Here is a 27076-nt window from a genome sequence, read left to right as displayed (position 1 = left end):
CAGCTGTTCAGCCAGTTTTTGATCCATCTCACTGTGTTCGTCCAGTCCATACTTCAACAGCTTCTCTAAGACGATCTTCTTCTCCTTCCTGCACCTGGAAATGGTTTCCAGGATTAGCTGTTCCATCACCTTCTCAGGGATCAAGGTGAAGCTGACCAGCCTGTAGTTCCCTGGGTCCTTCTTCTTGCCCTTCTTGAAGATAGGAGTAACATTTGCTTTCTTCCAGACTTTGGGTGCACTTCTCCCAGTTGCTACAATCAACCAAAGATTATAGAAAGTGGTCTTGCACTTACGTCTGCAAGCTCCCTCAGGATTCATAGGTGCATACCTCAGAACCCAGGAATGCCCAGTTTGCTGAAGTATTCCCTGACCTGATCCTCTTCCACCAAAGGAAAACATTCCTTATTCCAGCCTTTCAGCCTGGCCTCTAGGACCTGGGATTCCTGAAGGCCAGTCTTGCTAGTAAAGACTCAAGCAAAGTAGACATTCAGTTCCTTGGCCTTTTCACTGTCCTCTATAACCAGGTCACCTGTTTCCTTCAGAAGAGGGTGCACATTTTCCCTAGTCTTCCTTTTGTCACTGATATATAAAAGCCCTTCTTATTGTCCTTGGCATCCCTGGCCAGTTTCAATTCCATTTGGGCTTCAGCTTTCCTAACTGCATACCTGGATGCTCTGACAGTGTCTCTGTATTCCTCTCACGTTACCTGTCCTTGCTTCCAGCCTCTGTAGGCTTCCTTTTTGAGTTTGCATTTGGTCAGGTGCTCCTTGTTCATCCATGCAGGCCTTCTGGCATTTTTGCCTGACTTCCTCTTTGTTGGGATGCACTGCTCCTGAGCATGGAGGCAGAGATGCTTGAATATTAACAAACTTTCTTCCTTCCCCTCTTCCTCCAGGGCATGTTCCTCCAGGGCACCTATCCCATGAATGTCTACCAAGTAGATCCTTGAAAAGCACAGCCTGCTCTCCTGAAATCCAGGTTTGTGAGTTTGCTGTGTGCCTTTCGCACTGTCCTAAGGATCTTGAACTCCACCGTTTCATAGTGCTTTCTTTGGTTGCATTCACTGCAGCCAAAACTGAGCTTTGACATTCATATTTTCCACAAGCCCCTCCTTGTTAGTGAGAACAAGGTCCAGCATAGATCTTCTACTCATTGGCTTCTCTGTCACTTAGAGAAGGAGATTATTTCAACAGATTCCAGGGAAACTCTTGGATTGCTTATGCCCAGCTGTGTTGTCCCTCAAACAGATGTTGGGGTGGTTGAAGTCCTCCACGAGGACCAAGGCTTATAAACATGAGGTTGCTTCTATCTCTATTTATAGTGTATTGTAACAGTTCTTAAAAGAAAAATAAAAAATATGAATTGTAGGAAATGAAAATATAATTATGTCCATTAGCATAATTTATGTTAGCTGTATACTTTATTCTAATTTAGATGAGAAAGATACGTGATTGTTAACAGTGGTTGTATGTACACAAAGCAGTATTTCCTGTCAGAAAATATGAAGATATTCTAAGTTCCAAAAGTAATTATGAAGTCTGTTTTTTCTAACTTTGATTTTTTCTTCTCTGTGCTCTAATAGTAATCTTCTATGTGCTGTTTCATTCTTTCAAATTATTGATTATCTACTATGATAATGTAATACTATGGAATTCGATTCTGATGATGTTGCCTTTTTTTTTTTCTTGTTTTATGTATTTACATATACTTAGCACTTGCAGAAGATAGCTTGTTGTCTCAACCCATTTTATATTTGCCTATATATTGCCCATTGTGTATATTAAATGTCTTTGACATTAGTGCCATAGAAATTATTATTATTATTTTTTTGGGCGGGGATGATCAACAGCATGATAAGGTGTTGTTTTAGATCAACAGCTTTGTTTTCAAAATACTTGCCTTTTCTACATCTAATGGATCGGCATGAACTCTTGGTCATTTTATTGGGCAGGTGGGATAAAGAACAGAATAGAAGATATGCTTTAATTATATCCTCATTTTATTAATTTTGTTAGCTTGGAAGCTACCACCAGAAGCCCAGATAGTATAGGTCTTTAACTGCTGGTTTTTGTTTGTTTGTTTGTTTCATGCAAGCTGTTTTTGGTGACTCCACTGTTCCCAACCCTAAAACACATCTTATCTGTGGCCAAGCTGTGTAGGTTTTCTGTATAAAATCATCAAGACACTAGAGGGTAGTTCTTGCCTTGCTGTACCTTGCAGTAATAGTCTTGGTGCCCTTCCTCAGATCTCAGATGGGATCTGTATGGCCTTTCCACTTAACGTCTTTCACCAGTATTTGAATCAGCTACAACTGTTGAAATTCATCTTGCTGAGGACTTAAGCCTTCTAAGCCCTGTTGAGAAGGAAGCCCTATTTACAAATATTGCTGCTCTGATATGTATCATTGATAGCTTCTTAGTGCCTAGAAATTTGAGTGGATACCATCCATGTGTCAGTTTCCAAATCCTTTGTGCTTGTACTGATTCCTTTTTATCCCCTCTTTATCTTCCTATGAAGCAATTGCTTAAAGTTTATGATTCCTTTGCATTCTAATGAGCTACTTTTCCAGTACAGCCAAAGGCAAATACAAGGTGGAAGGAAGAAGTATTTTGCTTTGTATTCCACAACTATTATTGCTGCCTCCTAGACTGTTTTTGGCCTACTACAGCATGTGATCTTCCCGCAACCTATTTTGTACTGTTACAAAATTAATTTCATTACGAAGTTTTATTTTATTTATTTTTATTTTTATTTTATTTATTTTTATTTTTTTATTTTTATTTTTATTTAGAAACACATCTGTAGACAAAATTACTTTATACTAGATTATTTTGTTTCCAGTGCTTAAAATTCAGTGCAATTTGGGCTATCAGCTCCCCTAGGTTGCTTGAAGTTGGATACTTAAATAAGTAAAATAATCTTCATTTTGTGATACATTTGTAGGCTTATGTACTTATTTTCTATTTTGTTTATTTGTATTTCTATATCTCTTATTTTCTTTTCCTGAGAATTTAGGAAGATTCATAGCTCATATATTAATATATTTTAAAATATATTAATTAATATATTTTAGAATTATACTTAACAGATTTTATCAGAAGTTTAATGCGAAGTTAATTTAATGTACTATAACCTTTAATTTACAGACAGAAAATAAACAAAAATGCAGTAGCTATATACTATATACCTAGTCTAGGAACGTAGCTGTCTCAGATTCTCAGTGAATCATCACAAGATAGTCTTTGCTGGTCTTACTGGATTTCTGGTGCCACATACTGAGTCAAAAGAACAAGAGAAGCAGCAGAAGGCATATTTGCCAAATGTCAGATAAGTCTGGTTGATATGGTGCAGAGATTCCTGGAAGTGTATACCTACACACCTAGATATCCAGGAGAGTGAGGATATTTAAGCCTTAGTAATTCTTCTCAGTCTGTAATCTTTAAGTACAGATAAAAGCAGGCATACCGTCTGTATTTCTGAAGCCATACTCCCAAATTTTGAAAATTCTCATTTTTTATTATCACTCTTCGGTTTAGTCCCAGTATAGTTTTCTTTCTTTTGCAACCTGAGGAAATAATAAATTGTAATCTTCTCTATAATTATCTGTATATTAGGAAAGCATCTCATGTACATAGCTGAGACATTTTTTAACTGGTCAAAATTCTAGGTAAATTATCCATCTTCTCACCCACCCCCTCTTTTACCTTGGGCAGACGTAGCAACAATTAGACCATCAGTTATAACAGTCTTCTTTACAGGTCAGAATTTCATGTCAGCATTCACCCATTGCTCTTGGTCCTGTACAGAGAAATAATTATTCAAATTTTCATGAAGATTACAGAGTGGATAAAGAGCAACTCATTAACTTTTTTTTCCCCCCCCACTAAATCTTAAGAAACTTTCATGTGAGATTCTATGAATTTATCATTAGTTTAAAATAATCTTTAAGAAGCAAAAATTTGGTAGCAATGAAAATGAAGAGAATGCATGGTAGAAATGATCAATTAAAATTATTTCAGATTTTGTATTTGTTCTAATGTTGCTTTACAACATTCATTAGTGATCTGAAAGTAAAGTGAACTCCATGATAGCAAGATTGATTAGAATAGTTAAAACCAGAAGAGAACTTTGAAGAACCTGATAGACATAATAAACTAAATGAATGGACAGATAAGCTGTATGGTAAAATAAATGTAAGGTTGATAAATTACATGAGGGAGAAGAAAAAAAAAAAAGATAGTCATTCTTCTAAATTAATGGGATTAACCAAAGAAATTGACTTAAGAGTCACTGAGAACAATTAATTGGTGGCTGGGTTCAGGATAAAAATCATAAGTCGTATAGAAGTCTTTGGACAGAGACTGCTTGCAGTAACTTTCATTTTTAGTGTCCCCTGAGATGAACTGGTAGGAGTTCAGAGAAGGGCCAGGAAAAGAGATCATGGGTTTGTATACACATTTTAATAAAAAAAATTAAAAAGAGAGATGATGAAGCCTCTGTGTTTGTTATAAGTGGCGAAAGAAAACAAACTGAAGAGATTCATTTCTTTTTTTCCTTTAATGTAAGAACCATTTAGCTGAAATTAAAAAAAAAAAAAAAAAAAAAAAGCAGAACTAACAATTCAATAATTTTCAACATTGCTATGGAAATAGTTCTGATCAACAATACAAAGAAATTGTTGTAGATATAGGTGGATAACAATCCTATTCAGTGTTTCTTGCCAGAATATTTATCAAACATTCATTTCTGGATGCACAGAATGCCAATGCAGTGAGTCCTGAAACAAAAATAACAAATCATAATAAATGATCATTTGTGGAAATTAAATGAAATAATATGCCAGAGAAGCAAAAGCTATTTTTCCTCTCTTTACTCAGATGTTTGTATAAATAAATAGTACATGTTAAATAACGTTCTTATTATTCATTTTCTAAGGATATGCTATTTCAAAATGGAATTTAAAATTAAGACTTCATATTGCTTACATTTAAAAGTAATGTTCAAACAACATATACTGAATTTTCAAAGTTCATCTTTTCAAATGATAGAATTCCCTGAATTCCATTGAACATAATGTTGTGCGGGAACAATTTTAATAATAGGCTTTTCTACAAATGTAGAAATATTTTTAATAATTCTTTTTATTTAGCTGGTTCTATTAAGTGACTTACCATTTCAATGTTGAAAACCTGTGACAGAGTTAATACTACTTGTAAATCCTGATGAACATGGTAATTAGAAATAATCACATGCAAGCCCATTAAATTCAATATGTTTTTCCACTTCTCTCTTCAGTTGCTTCTGCATGTTGAAGACTCATGTCTTTTTTCTTACCAAAACATAACAATCTTCAGTCTTTTCAGATTTGTGATCATTCTTGTCTCTTGCTTCTGGAATACCTATACTTATCCAGTTACTCATTCTTTGAAATGAACTTCCTCAAGTTCAATACGGTACTCAAATCTGAGGCCTTACTACCACCAAACAGAAGAGACATAGTCAGTATTCACATTTATGTATCTTAATCTAATATGGTGAGAAAGCCAGTCACACTGGTGAGCTAGTCAGAGCTCACCATAAAAATGCTCACTCATAAAAATGCATTTATTTTTATTGAATTTTCTTCCTGGTTATTGAAGCAAATTCCCCATTTTTTCAAGAACATTCAGAATGGCATGTCATGCGAAAAGACAAAAGAAAAAAAAAAAGAAAAATAGTATCAGGAAATTTGCACTAGAATAGGTTTTTGAGGCTGCTTTGTTTAGTGCTACATATTTTTAATATTTTGTGAAATGACTATAAAATAGTCTGCATATTATAGGATCTTAACCTACGTGGTGGGTTGACTCCAGCTGGCAGCAGAGTCCCCACCTAGTTGAATTGGAAGGGTAAAAGCAAGAAGGAAAAAAAAAAAATGAGTTCACAGAATCACAGAATCACAGAATCATCTGGATTGGAAGTGACCTCCAAGATCACCTAGTCCAACCTCTGACCTAACACTAACAAATCCTCCACTAAACCATATCACTAAGCTCAACATCTAAATGTCTCTTAAAGACCTCCAGGGATGGTGACTCAACCACTTCCCTGGGCAGCCCATTCCAGTGCCTAACAACCCTTTCAGTAAAGAAGTTCTTCCTAACATCCAACCTAAAACTCCCCTGGCGCAACTTGAGCTCATTCCCCCTCATCCTGTCACCAGGCACGTGGGAGAATAGACCAACCCCTACCTCGCTACAGCCTCCTTTAAGGTACCTATAGAGAGCGATGAGGTCTCCCCTGAGCCTCCTCTTCTCCAGGCTAAACAACCCCAGTTCCCTCAGCCGCTCCTCGTAAGACTTGTTCTCCAGACCCCTCACCAGCTTCGTTGCCCTTCTCTGGACTCGCTCGAGCACCTCCATGTCCTTGTAGCGAGGGGCCCAAAACTGAACACAGTACTCAAGGTGCGGCCTCACCAGAGCCGAGTACAGGGAGACAATCACTTCCCTAGCCATGCTGGCCACACTGCTTCTTATACAAGCCAGGATGCTGTTGGCCTTCTTGGCCACCTGAGCACACTGCTGGCTCATATTCAGCTGCCTATCAACCAGTACTCCCAGGTCCTTCTCGGCCAGGCAGCTTTCCAACCACTTTACGTAAAGGCAGTCACTCTCCAACAGCAAAGAAATGCCCAGTCAATCTCCAAGAAACAACGGTTTAGTAGAAACTCCTTTAGTTTTATTGCATGACATTATATGACATAGAATAACAACTCTGGTCATTTGGGGTTAGCTGTCCCAGCTTTCTCTCTTCCCAGATGCTTGCCCACACTCAGCTTACTTGCTGGTGGGGCAGAGTGAGAAACAGAAATGGCTTTGTTGCTGTGCAAGCACTGTTCAGCAATAGCTAAAATGATGTATTGCCAGTACTGTTTTGGTCATAAATCTAAAGCACAGCACAGTATGGTCTGATATGAATTGTCTTCATCCCAGTCAAATCTGGTGCAATCTATTAATAAGATGAGTGTATATAATCACATAGTAATAATAATAATAATAATAATAATAATAAAAGTTAAGAAACTGTTTGCTCTGAATGTAAACATAGTGAAAAAAAATTAAAAATCTTTCTGCTTCTGAGTAATAGATTAACAAAATCCTTAAAGAAAGTATTGAATACTTGTTCATTTAGATTTATCTAGGATAAAAAATCTAAGCTCTGTTTAGTCCTGAGTAGGCAACCTTTTCAACAGTAGTGTAGGGATATGTTTCCAGCTTGTGATACAGAAAGTTAGTAAATATACAATTCAGGTACATTTGTAGGGTTGTAACGTCTCTGAATTGATTCTAGTGCATTTAGACTTGATTCAGATGACTCTGCCTAGTGCTCCTTAAAATTTTGAATGTCACAGTTAGCTTTTAAGAAGCCAGTTTAAATTTCCCTGTAACTACATTGCAGACAAGAAAAAATGAGCAATTGCTGCTTAAAAGAAAAAAAAATAGATAAAATTAAACTTTTCTGGTGAACAATAATGAAGATGCTTGAAGATCTGTGAGAGTACAGTCCTTCCTTAGTTTTATGCTTTCTTTTTATGCTTGAATTTAATAATAATCACCGAAAACAGTGTTTAGATTCAACACACACTGTGCTCTCTTGGAATTACCTTTATTTCTATTGAAATGTAAAAAGTCTTCTTATGCCAATATTTCTTCTTTTTTTTTTTCTTCGTGTGGTGTTTCTACCCTGCTGATAAACTGAATTCCACCACAACCACTCTTTCACTCCTCCTCCTCCAGGGGAGAGGGGGAGAAAATATAATGCAAAAGAGCTCAAGGGTTGAGATAAGGATGGGGAAATCGTTCACCAATTACCATCACAGGCAAAACAGACTCAACGTAGGGAGATTAATATAATTTATTGGCTATTACTAGGAGACAAGGACAGTGAGAAACTAAAAAGCAAACTGAAAACACCTTCCCCCTCACCCACCCTCTTCTATGTCCTCCCCCCGAGCAGCGCAGGGGAATGGGGAATGAGGGTTGTGGACAGTCCCTAATGCTTTGTCTCTGCCGCTCCTTCACAGTCACTCTTTGCCCCTGCTCCAACGTGGGGTCCCTCCCACGGGATGCTGTCCTTTCCAAACTGATCCTGCATGGGCTTCCCACAGGCAGCAGCTCTTCAAGAACTGCTCCAACATGGGTCTGTACCACAGGGACTGTCCATCAAGAGCAAACTGCTCCAACATGGATTCCCAATGGGCAGCAGCTCCTGCCAGATCACCTGCTCCTGTGGGCTCTCCATAGCTGCAGTTGTGGCCTGGAGTCTATTCCTGTGGGCCGCAGTGTGGAGATCTGCTCCGCTGTGGGACCCATGGGCTGCAGGGTGACAGCCTGCTCCACCAGGGGCCTCTCCACAGGTCACAGGGGAACTTCTGCTGCATGCCTGGAGCACCTCCTGCCCTCCTTCTTCACTGGTCGTGGAGTCTGCAGGGCTGTTTCTTCCTACATTTTCTTACTCCTCTCGCCCAGCTGCTGTGGCACAGCAGTTATTTCCCTTTCTTAAATCTGCTCTCACAGACGCACAGCCAACTTCACTCATTGGCTCAGCTCTGGCCAGCAGCAGGTCGCTTTGGAGCCAGCTGGAGCTGGCTCTTATCTGACATTGGACAGCTTCTGGGCACTTCTCACAGAGGCCACATCTGCAGTCCCCCTTACCATGTAAACCCAGTACACTCAGGCCTCCTCTCTTGCCACTTTTTTTTTTTTTTCTTCCCTCCCTTATAAGGCTGCCTAGTAGCTAAATTACGTTAATTTTCACTGTAGCAGTCATGTCAGAATTTATAATCCATAGTAGTTCCAATATATTTTCTTTGTAAAGAAAATAATCTAGTCAGCTTCCCAGCTGTGTAGAACTTTTTCCAACATTGGCTTTCTCAAGGCCATGCTTTATTATCATTATTATTATTATTATTGCTATTATTATTGCTATTATTATTGTTATTGTTAATAATAATAATAATAATAATAATAATAATTTTCTCTCAACCTTAGCTGGAAGATGCTGACTTTAAAATAGTTTTCTTTTGCTTAGCTGATACATCTAGTTACTTTTCTCCATATAGCATTTTATGTCCTTTTTTTTTTTTTTTTTTCAGTATGTCCTAAACTGCAAAGGTCAGAGTCTCTGATGTTTAGATCATACACATTTCCAAGAAACTGTTATCTCTTACAATTATGTAAAGCAGACAAAGAAGCTTGTAAAATCTGCAGGCAAATCCATTCATTTATATCATGTGTTCAGTTTTGGGCCCCTCACTACAAGAAAGACACCGAGGCCCTGGAACATGTCCAGAGAAGGACTACGAAGCCCTTCTAGCCCTTCAGAGAAGGGCTACGAAGCCTATAGAACACAAGTCCTATGAGAAGCGGCTGAGGGAGCTGGGATTGTTTAGTCTGGAGAAGAGGAGGCTCAGGAGAGACCTTATTGCTCTCTACAACTACCTGAATGGAAGTTGTGGGGAGCTGGAGGTCAGCCTCTTCTCACAGATAACTAGTGATAGAACTGGAGGGAATGGCCTCAAGTTGTGCCAGGGAAGATTTAGGATGGAAATTAGGAGACATTTCTCAGTAAGAGTAGTCAGGCATTGGGACGGGTTGCCCAGGGAGGTGATGGCATCACCGTCCCTGGGAGTGTTCAAGGACCTGATGCTTAGGGACATGGTTTAGTGGGTGACATTGGTAGTAGGGTGATGCTTGGACTAGATGATCTTGGAGGTCTTCTCCAACCTTAATGATTCTATGATTCTATGTATATGACATGAGTGAATGTGCTTTTCAGGGAATACCTGGGGAGTGAAAAAGGTTATATTCTATGTGAGAAAAAATAAATTCAGTGTTGAACTAAAGCACAGTTAGGTAACTAATGAAGTGAAGGTTCTACAACTGATACGTGTGCAGTAATTTCAAGGTCCGTTAGCAGGAGAGCCATTAGATACACTCTGTTCATCTTATACCATATTTCCAGCAGTGTTTTATCCGTTACTGTGCATATATAAAACTTAAGGCAAAATGTTGCTTTTGATGTTTTGGAATTGAAAAGGCCTCTGTTAGTTTTAATTGAGTTATTTGTGGTTGTGTTTTGTTGTTGTTTTAAGATACGGAATGTTTTGGCGACAGGAATGATGTTTAGCTTAAGATTTGTAATATTACTAGTAAATGCATCTTTGATTCCTTTCAAAACAAATTAATCCGAATCTTTCTTTTGTCAATCAGAAGTCAGTTTATTCCCTTAAATACCTCTCATGTCATTTTTCACGAATATCTCATATTTCTGTTATTTACTTCAGGGATAAGAAGACCTGAACGATGCAAAATCCAGCCATTTAAGGCTCACCAACTGTTAATATAATGGCATCATAATATGATAAGCACTTAGTACATTTCTTATGTAGCCCAATATTTTGCAAAATGTTTCAATTGCTCCTATTTACTGAGTTAAAAATTTCACTAAGTTCCAACAGTTCTTGAGTCTGTTTTTGTGGTGCTTTTCATGGTTATCATTAATTTAAGCCAAATTGTGTACATTGTTTGTTAAAATTCTCCTGATAGAGAACATATGTTTGTTAATATATTTTACCTTTCTAATACTAACAAAGAAGCTCATTTGTCATGTTATTCTCTGTCCTCTTATTGTTGGTTGTGGTACAGAAGCATATTTTGTAAAATACGTGGGACTCCTCCAAGTCTTTGTGAACTGGAACTATTACTTATGGAAAATAATAATGTAAATATTGTTTCTACAAATTAACTCTTTCTTATTTGGCCATTTTAGTGGAAAAAATAATTCTGTTGTAATATTATGTGCGTGTCCTGAATACAGTACTTACCTGACTATTGTGTCTTTTCATCAGAATATTCTAAAGAAATCGCTGTGACATTTTTTATATAGTGGCCACCAACTAGACTGAATATCATAATTTTCCACTCTCCTTTATATTTTTCTTGCCTTTGCAATTATTTTTGTTATCAAGAGCAGAATCCATCTTAACTTTAGGGACCTTTTGTCAGGGAGCATAGTGATAGGACAAGGAGTAATGGTTTTAAACTAAAAGAAGGTAGGTTTATATTGGGAAGAAATTCTTTACTCAGAGGGTGGTGAGGAACTGGCACAAGTTGCCAAGAGAAGCTGTGGATGCCCCATCCCTGGAAGTTTTCAAGGCCAGGTTGGATGGGACTTTGAGCAACCTGGTCTAGTGGGAGTTGTCCCTGCCCGTGGAAGGGGGCTTGGAATTAGATGATTTTTAAGGTCCCTTCCAACTCAAACCATCCTATGATTCTATAATGCAGTGTAGTTTTGTGTAGTTTTGAGCTAGCTGTCCGAGTTCCTGTTTAAAGACCATGAAGCATAGGGTGCAAGATATCTACTTCATAAGGAAAAGAATTTTGACTTTAATTCTATTGAAAGTCATGATGAGCTCTCTAATCTAATCTCAGTTGAAGGAAACTGAGATGTTCAGATCAGCTCAGATATAGATGCATGTACTGCATTTTATCAGAAAATGCAGTTATTCATTTCTAGGACTACAAAAGGAAATACAGTCTTTTGGAACAATGTAAAATAAAAGTAGAAAGCACTATTGTTCCTGCTGATTAAAGAAGACAATGTTATTTTCATTTTCTTCAACATAAGGTTCCCTGAAAATAATGCTGCTTAACTTTGTCAGGATACCAAAACCACCTGGAAAACTCTTGATGACATCATAACTCAGGTTATTCAAGGAAAGAATGCTTCAGTCAAAATTTAACCCTTTCAAGATTGTCTTGTTACCATCTGTTTTGTTGTCTTGTTTTGACAAGACTACTGTCTTGCTTACATCTGCCATCAGATGAAGAGGTATAAATTCCAGAGATTAAGAGTTTTCTGAAAAAATAATTCATTTATCTCTGAATGTAGACACATTTGCTGTAGTAGCTTCTGATCTGCAGTCTACTATCACTAAGATAAAATCCTTTTGAGAACGCTGCATTTACTGTCCCATCATGCTTTTGCAATGTATTTAGTCTCCTAACAAAGATAACTTATTTTCAAAATACAGAACTGTTATTTGGAGGCTTTATCTTCTGATTTCAAGGGATTGTCTTGAAGAAAACAAAGGCCAAATTTCAGTCTGTAGCCTCAGATTATATTTTGGTATTTGATAATTTATGGTAAATATATCATCAGCTGAATTTGAGAAATCTTGCAAAATTCCCCTGAAAGAGCATATTTAAAAAAATAAAATTAAATTTAAAAAAATATCTCATTCATTGAAGAATTATTTTCAAATGGTTGCATTACCAGAACAGATGCATTTAATTCCTCAGTTACAATAACAATTTTACATAATTACAGAATTTATATACATTAATAACTGGTAGTTAAACTCATCCATTCTGTTATGAAAATGTGCAGTGTGTGTACATTCATAAGAAAAAGTATAACAGTTCTTTCCTGTAATGCATAATAGCTCATTATATCAGTATTTTTAATTACTTGTCTTTGATGTTTTTGTTGTTTTGTTTTTATTTTCCTTTCTAATACTGAACTGATTCTGTATTTCTGGTAAAGTTCAGAAACAGTGATTTATTTCCGCCTTAATGTTCATCCTTATGCTTTACGTAAGGCTAAATTAAAGTCTTTTGGAAACATAAATGTTGGAGTATTTTCCTTTTTAAAAATATATATATATATATTATATTTTTTTTTCTACAAGTAAACTATGTAGGGCAGTTGCTAAATTTATTTCATCTGAAATATGCAGATTTTTTTTAACCTTTGTCTTTAAAACAACTTGACCTTCATCTCTATTGAGTACTGCTAAAGAATACTATGACAGTGAAACATTAAGTCGACGTAGAAATGTTTGGCAATAGATACAGCTCTAAGTATACTTTAAAGAATGGTCATAGTCTTCTTGTTCCTGTGTGATTTTTCCTTTACTTCTGAAAAAAAAAAAAAAAGAAAAAAAAAAGAAAAAAAGAAAAAAAAAGGTTTCTGAAAAAACTTCCTTTTTCCTTTTCTGCCTTCTACATTTCCTTCTTTTTCCTTCTGCCCAGAGAGGTCAGGTAGTCTCCTTCTCTGGAAATATTTAAAATTTGCCTGGATGCCATGCTGCACCATGCATTCTAGGTGATTCTGCTTGGCAGGGGGGTTGGACTAGATGATCTTCAGAGATCCCTTCCAACCTCAGCCATTCTGTGATTCTGTGATTATACATTTTCCCTACATTTTATCACAGTTTGCCTCTTTTGTCTTTTTTTCGACATTCTCTCTGTAGCACCTGTTAAGATTCTTTTCCAAACTCTTTAAACAAACTACATTTGTTTAATTTTTGTATTCATTTTAAGCTTAAGATTTCACTTAATATTTTTTCCCCAATCCTTTCTTTACTCAGTGCTTAACTACATGTGGAGGCATTATGGTCTGTGTTGCTTTATGCTATAGTATTAACATCAAAGAATAGAACATAGCCATGTCTTACTTGAAGTTGCGTATAGTTTTGAACAAAACAACTGTTCAGCTTTACAAGTCAAAGCGTAAACTGGCAGATAGAAGCAACTAGTTTGGAAAATCTTATATTAGATACATATCTTCTCTTTTTGATTCTGTGCTTATTTAGAGTTATACTTTTGCTTTTTTGTTTTGAGTCATAATTTGCACTGACAGAAGGCAAGTAGAGAAACAAGGGAATAACTGATTTTGTAAGAATGCGTCTCGGAAGTGTACAAAAGAAGGTACTGTTATAGGCCATTGTACGTGCTTCCTGGATAATACAGTGATTTTATTGAATACTATGGGAGAAATTCTTTTATACTTCAGTTTTCAAAATTACTGTTACTACACTTCCTTTCTTTTCTGCTGCCATGAGGATTGAGGCCACATATGATGTGTTCCAAGCATCTTAGGGTGTTTATTCTTCCTCTGTGTTAAGAAAAGTACAATCAGATTGATAAATTTAATGATATGAGCAATTTCCTTATTTTAGCAGAAAATATTGCGTGGTTCTCAAATATCAGTTAAAAATGAGCAAACATTTGGTTCACTGTTGCATTCGGATTTTTGAAAAAAATGCTTTGAATTACAGTTCTGACAGAAACAGAATTGTTTGATCAACTTAATAGTACAAATCTTGTGCCTTTTGACATTTCTCTCTCATAACTGGGAAAGGATATACCTCAAATGGAATTATAGTCATTTCATTCCTACATGCTGTAATTCAAACTGACCTATGCATCTTCAGAGCAGAAAATACCCATTTATTTGACAGTAAAAGGAAAGAAATTATCACATGGGCTAGAACACTTCCCACTTGTACCTAGATTATGTGAATCCAAGTTTTTGAAGACAAAATGATGACACCTGGATCATTTGAGTACTTGTTACATAACCCTATTGAAGTATACACAGTCATCAAGAATTTCTTCCGTGTTCAATATATCTTTATGCAAGTTGTTTCTTTTAGCTGCATATTGAAGAACTAATCAATGGTCATTTAATATACAAGTTCAATATACAAAACATATATTTCAATATACTGGATATCACTCTCATGAAGAAATTCTAATTGCTAATAAAAATAAAAGCTCTTAAAATAGATATCGTAGATTGTTTAGATAATTTTTCAACCCATTAAAAGTATCACATAGTTTTACATAATACATTTTCCTATTCTGTGAAGTTATAAATTAATGATTTCCCCAAGTTAAAACAACTGGGGATGCATTCTTATATTATTGGCTAAAACTAGTGACCGGAATATTGAAGTAATGCCGAAAACAAATCCAGAAAAGTCAATGCTACAGTTAAATTTAAAATGAATCTAAATCCATTCAAAAGAGAGGAACTGCTTTTGTCCGTGCAGTATATGGACTATTTATAAGGACTAAATAAAAAGGGAAGGAACAAATTGTAGTAATTTGTCAGTCATCATTTAATACGCCTAGTACTTCAATGCTCAAAATAATTTAATTAAAATTATGCAAGTACTCCGAAATCTTATAGTAAATGAAAGCTAGCTATTAATGCCTAATGTGGATTTCTCAGAACTTTTCATGTTTGTGTTTTCCGTGATAAAATCAATCACCAAAGTCCTCCATTAAAGTTTTCATGTTTGGAATTATTACAGTATTACTTCAAAACACCTTCCCATTTTTATTTTTGACTTTTATACACATTTCATACCTTTTTCTTTACTTTTTTTGTTTATTTCTGCGAGTTACTGTTTTTCTACTTATTAATGACTTTGGTTTAGCTGGTAAATTTAGAATAACTCTTTTTCTACTCTATGCATTAAATGATATTAATGTTAGTAAGTTGATATTAGGGATTTTTTTATCATTAATCTGTGTGTGAATATGTCTATATCTGCATGTATGTGTGTGTATATCTGCATGTATATATATATATACCTGTGTGTGTATAAATAAATATATGCATATATAAACTTCTAGGCTACTTTCACTTTAATTTATATGTCTTTATGAATTTCTATATTGGAGAAATAAGCTTTAATAAATACAAAATATATTTCCTCCAAAACAAAATTCAAGAAAGATCCTTTAAAACATTAGTATTATAGAATGTGCCATTAACATAATTATAACTATTCATATTACTAACACACATTTATTAAAGTACTATAAGATGTTAGAAATGTAGTCTTGTAGTCTTCAGTCACTACCATGAATGTATGTTAACAGCTAGATTTATGATATCAATAAGCATTACTAATGTGAATTAGGTTACATTAACATTCCCATTATCACCATTACTCAAGATATTTATTTATTTATTATTATTAAAATATACCTTAACATTTCCTTTTACTTGCAGCTGAATGTGGAGCCTCCACGACAAATAATGAAGGAATCTTACTGTCCCCCAATTATCCTCTTAACTATGAAAACAACCATGAATGTATTTATAGCATTCAGGTACAAGCAGGAAAAGGAATCAATATTTCTGCCAGAACATTTCATTTAGCCCAAGGAGATGTTCTTAAGGTAGGTAGCCTTCGTGTAGCTTTTTGTTGTTGTTTCAAAGCTTTTAGTGCCTCATACCATTGAATTTTATCTGTCTGTACAGTATCAGGTAAGGTTATATTAAACACTTATAAAATACTTGTCTAAACCATTTCTATCTCTAAAGATTTAAAAATGAGGCAACCTCAGATGTTTCCATAATCTATTCTTTAAAACATGCATTTTTCAGACCATACATATTTAAAAAAAGGAAATTGAAACTGTAAACCAAGAAATTGAAACTGTAAACCAAGTATTGCCTTAACTTGTATTTGTATTCTATTCTTAGTATTAAATATTAATCTTTGAACGGAATTACATTTTTTTTGTAAATTCTGTTTTTCTTCCTCAGTATCTTCATTAGTTATTCTGTGATATAATCATAATATTTTTTCCCTAGCTGTTGCACACAGAAACTTAATTTAATACAATGTCACATACTGCAGTACATGAGGTTTACACTTCAAATGGCTCTGATCTTCTTTGATATGTAGCATCTCCTGCAAAATGACAATCACTAGCAATTTTATGTGAAGGCAGTTTATTTTTTGTTTGTTGTTTGTTTGTTTTGTTTTTGAACAAAGAAAAACAACCAAAGGGGAAAAAAAGGATATTAGAACTTCCCAAATTTTATAGACTTACTGCCCTTCATAAATTCAGTAACATTAATTTCATTTTGATGTTATTATTGTATTTGTCAAGTACATATTTCCAAATTAATATATTGCTTAGTCAACTATATATTTAAAGTTGATGATGATCAAGGTGTCTTTTAGCACATGCGATCTAAATGCAATAAGAAGGGATGAACTAATTGTCTAATTTTTCAGAATACTCAATTTAATTAAATATGCCCCCCAGAAATCAAAGGAGTAAGAGTACCATGCCAATCATGTTTGATTAATAAAAACTGTTTTTCTGCCAGATTCTGCTATTTAATTATCAAAATAAAAAGGGTTATGGTAAGATTTATCTCTAAGAATCGGTGCTGGGATTTATTAACTTCAGTCATCTAAGCGTTAGGTTAGGATTTCTGTCATAAGTTGCCAGACATAAGCACTTCAAAAAGAAGTTAATTATGGCTAAGGCATAAGCACACCTAAGCAAACTAATGAAAATGAAATCAGCAGCAAGAAAAAGCTATATACAAAATTAAATGGGGTTTTAAATAAAAATAAGTATTTTGTATTGAAACAAAACAAAGGCAAAACAAAGCAAATATTAACAGAATAAAATGCACATTAATTAGTTAACTTTTAGTTTAATTAGTTTATTTTACTAGTTAATAAAATGCACAAGTATATTTATTTTAGTTTAGTTTTATTGCTTGCATCATAACTGAGTAGATGTCTTTCAATGTTTCAATTGATAAAGGAAAAAATAATTTGAAAGTCTTAGTATTCGTTAGCATATAAATAACATAGCAAAAAAAAGCTTTTTTTTTTTTTTAGTTAACAGTAAAACATCCAAATCATGTATGCTGATATGTAATTTTTCAGTCTGAGACTTTTTCAGTGAAGCAGAAAAAATAGTGAAGTTACAGAAAGTTCTTTAAGTTACCCAACGTTAGCATAAGACTTGAAGTCCACTCTTATATTTGAACTGGACTCCTTGTGTCCGGAAATCACTATTCTAGTATCTCTGTTCACATTTTTATCCTTGTCCATTAAAAGTTTATGGATACATTTTCCTCAAGACTTTTTCACATGTAAATACAAACTTTCAAGCAGTTCAAAGATTTTTTCTTCTTTTTTTTTTTTTTAATCTTCATTAACCGTTTAATACACATGCAGTCTTTATAATATCTATTCACTTAAGTTTTCTTAAGTGCCATTCCAACCATATGCACTACAGATGTTTAACTAGAAAACATTAACTTATAGGTTTATAAAATAAATTTCATTTTAATATTGCTACTCGATTAATGAGAACTTAGGAGAGGTATCGACTTAATCATAAAAGAGGTGATGCCATTACACTCTGATGTAAATGGCTGAAATATTTGCTGTGTTTTGTGGCTGTGTCTGTTAGATGAATGTAGTATCTTTGAAAGATGAAAGTAATTAGAGTATTTTGTATTTCAGATCAGCAGCCTTGAATTATAATGAGCCAAAGTTCCTCCTAATCTATTTAAAAAATAAACAATAAATAAAAATGCAAGAGGTACTCTTTATTATAATTATCTTTTTTTTTCAGTCTGTGTGACATTGTAGCAAGAGGCCCTCCACCCCTGGGAAAGAATATCTGTTGAACCCTTTCTTGCCTAATCTCTCAGATGAAGCTTTTACAAATTGCCTTAATCCCATCAGACTCTTTTTCCAGGTGCCTGTTTCAGGAAGTACAAAGCATCAGTTACACATTCCAGAACTTTTTTCATGGTATTAGTTCTGAATTTTTCTTTTGATCTTTATCATCTTATGAATTACTGCTCATATCCAGGTTCTGAAAAAGAATCACTGTAAGGTTTGGTGTATGTTTGACTTGGGAATATGACTAGTATTTTCTGTTAATATGTTCAAGATCAGGAATGCAGGCTTGATTATCCACATATGTGCTTTTATTCTCTTAGACTGATTCACGTTAATCTCAGTAAAACATCTTTAAAGATGTTCACAAGAAGTTCCTCTTATTTTTATGGAGCTGGTATCTCAAATGAAAAAAAGAGAAAATGCTTCCTAATTTGCCTATTTTTCTGTCTGTGAAGAATATACTGTTCACTACTGGAATAGGGCATTAGGGTTTTACTGTAATTTTAGTTTTATGTGAATAAGTAATAGTGAAGAAATACTGTACACCTATTTAATATTTGTATCACTACTTTGTAAATGTATATAAATATGAATGCCTTGGCCAAACCCTCAGAAATCTTTGAGGCAAGTCAAGAATAAAAAAGTAAGGCAAACAATGATGTGATGCAAGTAATTCACCATTTGGAAGATATTTAACAATGATATTTAACATCAGGACATGGCTTTCTTTCCCTGAAGGAAATGAATGCTTCAAAAATAAAGCAATCCAATAATATTTCCCAATACAATGTCAGTCTTTTAGCTAAAAACTGGTGAAAAAAATGGATAATGCATTAATCTCCATTCTTCAGACTTAATACATGAAAAAATTGGCAAAGATACTATTTCTATGAGCTAATATTTTAGATTACTAGAGCCAGGCAGATAGATTCCATTTAGTCTGAATTAACTGAATATTCTCCTAAATTTTTGGTACTCATGTTTAATCAAGTCACGGGGTCAGTTGGTTACCATGTAAATTAACTGACTGTGGAACAAATTTATGCCTGATGAGCACCATGAATGAAACAATAAAACAGTTGGACTGGGGAATACCACATTAGAGGGAAACATATTTGACACAAATAAATCATCACCCTTGCTGTTACTTGCCCGATGAAGAAGGAGGAGCTATCGTTTATCAATTCTGAACTGGTATAGAACAAAGGATTCAGAAGATATCATTGTTTTTCATTTGCTTCATTTAGTATGAAATTCTCTTATGGCTGTAACAGCTCTAGCTCTCTAGCGACTTTTTTTCTTTTTTTTTTTTTTAAGCTACAGGAAATACAAAGTTCCTTTTATTGTTGTTGTTGTTTATAGGGCTATCACCTGCTTTTGATACTGTCATATATTAATTTACTATTGATGAAAGTTTCATGAAAGGATATGAGAATTTAAGATGTGTATAGTCACTACATGCCAACCCATTAAATATTAATATTAGAAACTGTAAAACAGTTGTTTCCTTCTTTGTAATTGTTATGATAACTGAGTTTGTGCACTAAAATATTACCACAATTTCCTGCCTGTGTAGGAGGCAGGAAAAAGAATATTTGTTTTCCAAAGTATGAGGTCTGTATCTGCTTTTCTTCCTGCATTTAGCTCCATTCGCTGCTTTTGCCATTAAGCTCTGTAGTCTGTTAGGTGTAATCAATTTCTTCAGATTTGTACAGAAAGAAACAGAATTGGCATTATCCTATTTGTCTGAATAGTTTATTGTTGTAGGTGAAAGCTTTATTTGTGTTGAAATGAGTTGAAAGTAGAAAGAATTATTTTATGTCAAAGATCCGCTAATATGATTTTCTAATTTAGCAGGAGAAAGACAACTCATTAAAATTGAATTCTGAACACAGATATGATTGTTTTCTTTATTTTCAGTAGATTTTAACATAAATTAAAAAAAAAAAAAGCGTGGTACTGATTAATGAGGAGAGTAGTTTTCTGTTAATGTTTTAAAAAACAAACGAAACACAAAAATGCAGGCAGGTTCCATAAATTAACCTAAAGAAAGGAACACTATGTATGAATGACAGAATTGTAGAGGTTGAAAGGGACCTTGAGAGACCATTGGGTCCAACCCACCTGTCAAAGCAGATTCCCTAGAGCAAGTTGCCCAGGTAGGCGTCCAGACGGGTCTTGAATATATCCAGAGAAGGAAGAGGACTTAAATGGAAAGAAAATATTTATTATTATTATTATTATTATTATTATTATTATTATTATTATTATATTGTTGGTGATGTTTATTGTTGTTGCTTTGTAGTAGATATATTGACCAAGAATGTCTTATAATAAAGTTTTGGTTTTTTTTTAAGAATTAGATAAAAAATTTGGCTTTGAGAAATTCAGAGTTCTTTTGCTCTCACCTTGAAGACTATAGTTAAGTGCAATATTGAAAAAGGAAAAACTTGTCCATTTTGAAGATAAATAGCATACATTTCATTCAAAGTTTCTGAAGACCATTCAAAATTTGGGTGATTCTACCCACTCATCCACTTTTTGAAACAAAATCAGCACACGCTGATTCAGGAGTTTCATTTTTGCCAGAAATGGAAAATCATCTTGTGTGCAATGACACTAAGAAATAAGATCTTAAGGAGTGAGGCAGAAAAATATAGTGTCAAGAATCAACATTTTAGGTGTTGAAAAATGATGAAACATTTTAGATGAAAAATGTTTCATGGTAAGTCTAGATTTTTGTCTAATTGGGTGTTATATCTATTGGAGAAAAAGAACCAGTCCACAGTTAAACATGAAGAACACTATATAAAAATCATAATGAAAGCATAATAATAATTATTATTATTGTAATGCTACAATGCCCTTGTTTTTGAATATAATTTTGTTCTTCTGAAAATTTGTATAACAGCATGTCATTACATTTCATAGATGGCAGATGACACGCAGGAGCGAGAGAAAGGTTAAGCACACACACAGACCTCTGCGGTGAATGACAACTTTCACTGTCCTTGATCATGTGATGTGCTTTTGCTTGGCAAAATGTAGAGTGAGAGCTGATGTGCCAGATGGGATTGTACCTAAGAGGAAAAAATAACTTCAAGAATTATTTTTGATACTGCAATGAAAGAGTCTGTCTTTTAACTTCTTTCAAAACACTGTGCAGCAACAGGCAGGGAACAGTGTCAGTAAACCACATAGAGGAACTGGCATTATTATTTATATATTTGTTTTAATTTCCCCAGTGTTTGGCTCAGCACTCTTATTTTGTGTGCCTGCACAATTTGTATAATTCAGTTTTACTGCATTTGTTTGCTCTCTAGCCTGTGGGATAGCTTGGAAATGTGTGCACCATTCAGTTTTTGAAGGATTTTATGCAAAGACTTTAAAGGGAGGTAATGTTTGTATATTTTTTCTAATTTGTTTTTTAAGAATTTCCACGCATGCTATCATAATCCTTTTAGCAATATCATACTGAAAACATGAGTATGAAATAGGTAATAAATGCAGAAGAGGAAGGTCGAAACATATGGGCCCTATTCTGTCTTTATATTAGTGCTTCCATTTGCATGTGATATAAATGATATATTTGACAAGGTGTTGACAGCCTCAGCTCTGAGATGCTGATTTTATGTTGTTTCTTCTCTTTATAAATGCACAGATCTTCATATCCATATGCCTTTTATGTTTCAATGGCAAGCCTCAAAAAAGTTGATTAAAATGCGCAAATGTAATAAATTCACTCTATACTATTCCCTTGGTAAAATTTTACACAGTAAGGTCAAATAAGTTGGTAGAAAAAAAAATGGAAAAAAAACAAACAAACATTAATTTCCATTTTAAATTTATTTATAATGGAGTCCCTGGAAAGCATAACAAAATGCCCTCCTTCCTCCTCCCCCCAAATAAACTGTACATCTCTCAGTTAAAATTACATTTATATAGACATAGTTCCCTGCTAGCATCCTCCTCTGTAATATTTCAAAGTAGCATTATGATATTAGGAATAATAATGCATTTTTTTCTGTGCTTTTGCTCATCTGTATGAATTAATCATTTAACAAATCAGGCCTTTAAATACCTGATAAATTTGGATCCTGTTTTCTGAAAGGCTTGTTATTGGATTATTCATACATTATACAGTCATGGATCAATTATCTTTGCATTAGTGCTACAGGATGACATTGGAAAATACAACCAATGAACTCATATTTTGTAATGATTATCCTGGGCCATACATTACCCAAGTGATGCAAACCCCAAAGTGCTGGTAAGGCCAATGAAAATGAATGTTCCTATATTAAAAATAAGATAATAATGCTATCTTAATCCCCAGATAATCAGATTTTCCTCTGGATCAAATTCTGATGCTGAATTACTAACTCATTCAAAATCTTAAACAAAATGACCATCTGTGTTAGGAAGGTTGGAAAGACAATGCTGGGTCTGCAAATCTCAGAAGAATGCAGGCTGCTATGACTTTCTTTGCAACTTAAATACGTTATTAAAAATGGTAGATTTGGAATATAATGCATAAATGATATCATTTAAATTAGATCTAGAAATCTGTATTTAGTTCAGAGTAATTGAATGAATTGTAAGAAAGACAATGTGACTTAAATAAAGAATTATACTGCAAAAATGCATCCATTTATTGCACTAAGGGAGCTCCTACTGTCACAAGAAGAGGCATATATGTTCTTTGGCTATTTAAAAGTCAGAAAAAAAAAAGGCTAAATTTCATATTCACATGAATCACATCTCTCCCTCACCTAAAAGTATTTCTCCTATACAAAGAATGAGAGTTTCAGAAGTGTTAGAGCACTTTAATTTTTGTTCCTTCGTTGAAGTGACATAGGCTTGGAGATATTTTAGAGTGAGGCATCTAGTTAGTCCATAAAGTAGAATTACTGTTAACATTGAAGAAATTCCACTGTTCACAATAAGCAGTGTCAAAGGGAAAGGTTTAATATGGTAGTACAGCTAACAAAATTGGCAATAGAGTATGTGTGGGGAAACTAATGTGAAGAAAATTTGTATCATGAAGTGTCTTCTGGGAAGTTCTGGCAAGCCTTTAAGAATAGTTCGTGTAAGTTTGGCCTCATCTTGAATAGTGTGTGCAGTTTTGGGAGCCACGATATAAGAATGATATAAAACTATTAGATTGTGTCCAAAGGAGGGCAACAAAGATGACGAAAATTCTACACGGCAAGATTTATGAGTAGCAGCTGAGGTCACATGGTTTGTTCAGCTTAGAGAAGAGAATATAGAGGCGACCTCACTGCAGCCTACAGCTTCATCACCAGGGAGAGCAGAGAGGCAGGCGCTGATCTCTGCTCTCTGGTGACCAGTGGTAGGACCTGAGGGAATGGCATGGAGCTGGGACAGGGGAGGTTCAGGTTGGGTATTAGGGAAAGGTGAGAGGGTGGTCGGGCACTGGAACAGGCTCCCCAGAGAAGTGGTCATAGCACTGAGCCTGCTGGAATTCAAGAAGCATTTGGACAACACTCTCAGACATGTGGGGCTGATTTTTGGGTGGTCCTGTGTGGAGCCAGAAGTTAGGCTCGATTACCTTTGTGGGACCCTTCTAACTTGGAATATTTTATGATTCTATGATACTATGAACTTATTAATAGCTTCTTTTGATTAATTTATTGATTCACACACATGGCCAAAAATGGATTACTGTTATGCAGCGTTTAAAAATAAAATAAATCCTGAATCCTTGGGTGTTATTAGTTAATAAGTAGCTTGGAGTGATTAGGAGAAAGAGCATCAAATACAAGCTGGGTTTTCTTTAAGTCTGTCATAAAGTAAATATCACTGCAGGATAGCAGTAATTCTCCTGGAATTGACCTTCTTTCAGTTTCTGAAACAGAACAAAGTCCATTTCAGAAGTAATTTTCTGTTGCTTTTTTCTGGTCCTGTTTGACTACTTATCTCACTTTAGTTTTAAAGAAGCTTTAAATAAAATTATGCAAGATATCCATATTAATGTTATTATATATTTTTAAGGTACTTTCTACTTGATAACCATTAATTGTACCTTGTTTTGCTTTAATTTCTTATTTTTTTCTCCATGTAAAGACATTAGCATTTAAGTGTGATATTTCTTTGGAATTTATTTGCTTCTTTCAGTAAAACCAAGGAATGATGCCAAGTCATTTGGCAGTGCTTCTTAAACTGCTGTACAATTAGTTATTGATTAGAGGTGGCTAAAAATGACTTGATTTGTTTTATTTTAGCATATCATTAAATAAAAAGTCTTTCTTTTTGCTAGACATGAGAATTTCTGCAAGATAGAACTTAAGTATACAAGTCTGACAGATGGGGAACAGAAATCATAGTTTATATTCACTTTGTTGCCTTACTACTGTTGCTGGTGTATTTGTTTTGGTTTTATTCTGGTATAAATTCCTGTTTACAAATGCAAGCTTTGATTACATTTCAAATTAATACAATTAGATCTTATTTAGAACTGGAGACAATTCCATGTTTATTTAGAAAAGCTTTATAACCTCCCTGTATTGCAACTTGAAATTTATTTAGAGTTCAGATTTTAGATTTGCAAGAGTTTTTCTTAATGCCCATTTTTCAAAGTTTTAGTGATTATAGAAGTCAATAAACAAATCCTACAAGATATAGTGCTTGGGTTAGCAACCACTGTTAAATTATAGCTTAACTATTATAAAGAATTACAGGAATGCAATGACCAGTGATGTTTTAGAGCAACAAAACTTGTGAGGAAATTTACTAAGTATTATTAAAAGATTGTTTTATATATTTAGTAGTCTGATAGAACTTTCCATTTCAACTCTTGAAGAAAAATATCACAGAATCACAGAATCGTCTAGGTTGGAAGAGACCTCCAAGATCATCTAGTCCAACCTCTGCCCTAACACTAACAAGTCCTCCACTAAACCATATCACTAAGGGCTACATCTAAACGTCTTTTAAAGACCTCCAGGGATGGTGACTCAACCACTTCCCTGGGCAGCCCATTCCAATGCCTAACAACCCTTTCGGTAAAGAAGTTCTTCCTAATATCCAACCTAAACCTCCCCTGGCGCAACTTTAGCCCATTCCCCCTCGTCCTGTCACCAGGCACATGGGAGAATAGACCAACCCCCACCTCTCTACAGCCTCCTTTAAGGTACCTATAGAGAGCGATGAGGTCTCCCCGAGCCTCCTCTTCTCCAGGCTAAACAACCCCAGCTCCCTCAGCCGCTCCTCGTAAGACTTGTTCTCCAGACCCCTCACCAGCTTCGTTGCCCTTCTCTGGACTCTCTCGAGCACCTCCATGTGCTTCTTGTAGCGAGGGGCCCAAAACTGAACACAGTACTCGAGGTGCGGCCTCACCAGAGCCGAGTACAGGGGGACAATCACCTCCCTAGACCTGCTGGCCACACTGCTTCTTATGCAAGCCAGGATGCTGTTGGCCTTCTTGGCCACCTAAGCACACTGCTGGCTCATATTCAGCCGACTATCAACCAGTACTCCCAGGTCCTTCTCGGCCAGGCAGCTTTCCAACCACTCATCTCCCAGCCTGTAGCGCTGCTTGGGGTTGTTGCGCCCCAGGTAAATAAATAAAATAATAAATAAAATTATATATATATATATATATATATATATATATGATATATATAATATATAATATTATATGTATATATTATATATATAATATATAATATAATATATAATATAATATATATATAATATATATAATAATAAGTAAAATAAAATAAATAATAAATATTCTGTATTCCAATTTACATATATATTACATTACTCTTTAAAATTACAGAAGCAGTTATTCTATTTATTTTATTCTTATTTCCTAGTCTCATTTTACTTTCTAGCTATATTTAAACCTCTTTCTTTACACAGGGGAAAAAAAAAAAGAAGTTTATTTTGTAAGTCAAAACTGGGGAGATGTTAGCTTTTCTGTTGTGCCACCTCAGTGACTTGAGGCATACACAAAAAAACACAAAACAGTTGTTTGCTGATAGTCTCTGACCAGCACTACAGTATTGGCAGCGTAAGAGAAAACACAGATGTTCAAAAACATTGAGCTGATATGGCAACTCTGCCCACTTTTATTTTTAACCAAAAAACAAAACAACAACAACAAAAAACCTGACATATTTCAAATTGTGCATTTGAAAAATAACCACAATTAAATCAACTTAATTGAACAGAGGCAAACAGCATATCTGAAGAGTACTCTGGATTGACTAGCAATATATCTCCCTTGGCAGAGCTATCCTCCCACTTAATTGAAATGTACTAAGTTATTCTGGAAATCAAATATAAGCATTTATTTTTTTAGTAACTGTAAATGTCGTATTTGTTTTACAGATCTATGATGGCAAAGACAACACTGCTCACCTGCTGGGTGCATATACTGGCGCATCATTAAGAGGACTGACACTAAGTAGTACTTCAAATCATTTATGGTTGGAATTTAACTCAGACGTGGAGGGCACTGATGAAGGTTTTCAACTTGTGTATACCAGTAAGTATTTGAGAAAATAATAATAATAGATTTACGATTCTGAAGGAATGAAAATTCATAAGATAAAAATGCAGTCCAAAGTCAAACAATAAAATCAACAGCAAATCACTCTCCACTCATCAAAATAAACTACTTTTATAATTTTGTCTCAAAAACTCCTGTAAACAACATACTAAAATCTTGCTTTGAGGGTATCACAGAATTATAGAATCATAAAATGGTTTGTATTGAAAGAGACCTTAAAGATCATCTAATTCCAACCCTCTGCCGTGGAC

At 34.7% G+C, this 27076-nt stretch overlaps 1 protein-coding gene across 3 annotated transcripts in view; it reads left to right on the top strand.

Annotated features, from left to right (window-relative positions):
* The window catches only part of CSMD3 (CUB and Sushi multiple domains 3), a 710218-nt gene that overhangs the window by 446938 nt on the left and 236204 nt on the right, over window positions 1–27076 (top strand). For all 3 annotated transcript variants that reach the window (XM_035546237.1, XM_035546236.1, XM_035546235.1), the window contains 2 exons: window positions 15850–16019; window positions 26645–26801. In XM_035546237.1, coding sequence (XP_035402130.1) covers window positions 15850–16019; window positions 26645–26801 — 327 coding nt within the window. The remainder of the gene's footprint in view (window positions 1–15849; window positions 16020–26644; window positions 26802–27076) is intronic.

The sequence above is a fragment of the Cygnus atratus genome, chromosome 2 (assembly GCF_013377495.2).
Source record: "Cygnus atratus isolate AKBS03 ecotype Queensland, Australia chromosome 2, CAtr_DNAZoo_HiC_assembly, whole genome shotgun sequence".
NCBI lineage: Eukaryota > Metazoa > Chordata > Aves > Anseriformes > Anatidae > Cygnus > Cygnus atratus.
The sequence above is the reverse complement of the archived record's forward strand: the minus strand, read 5'-3'. Positions and strand labels throughout refer to the sequence as shown.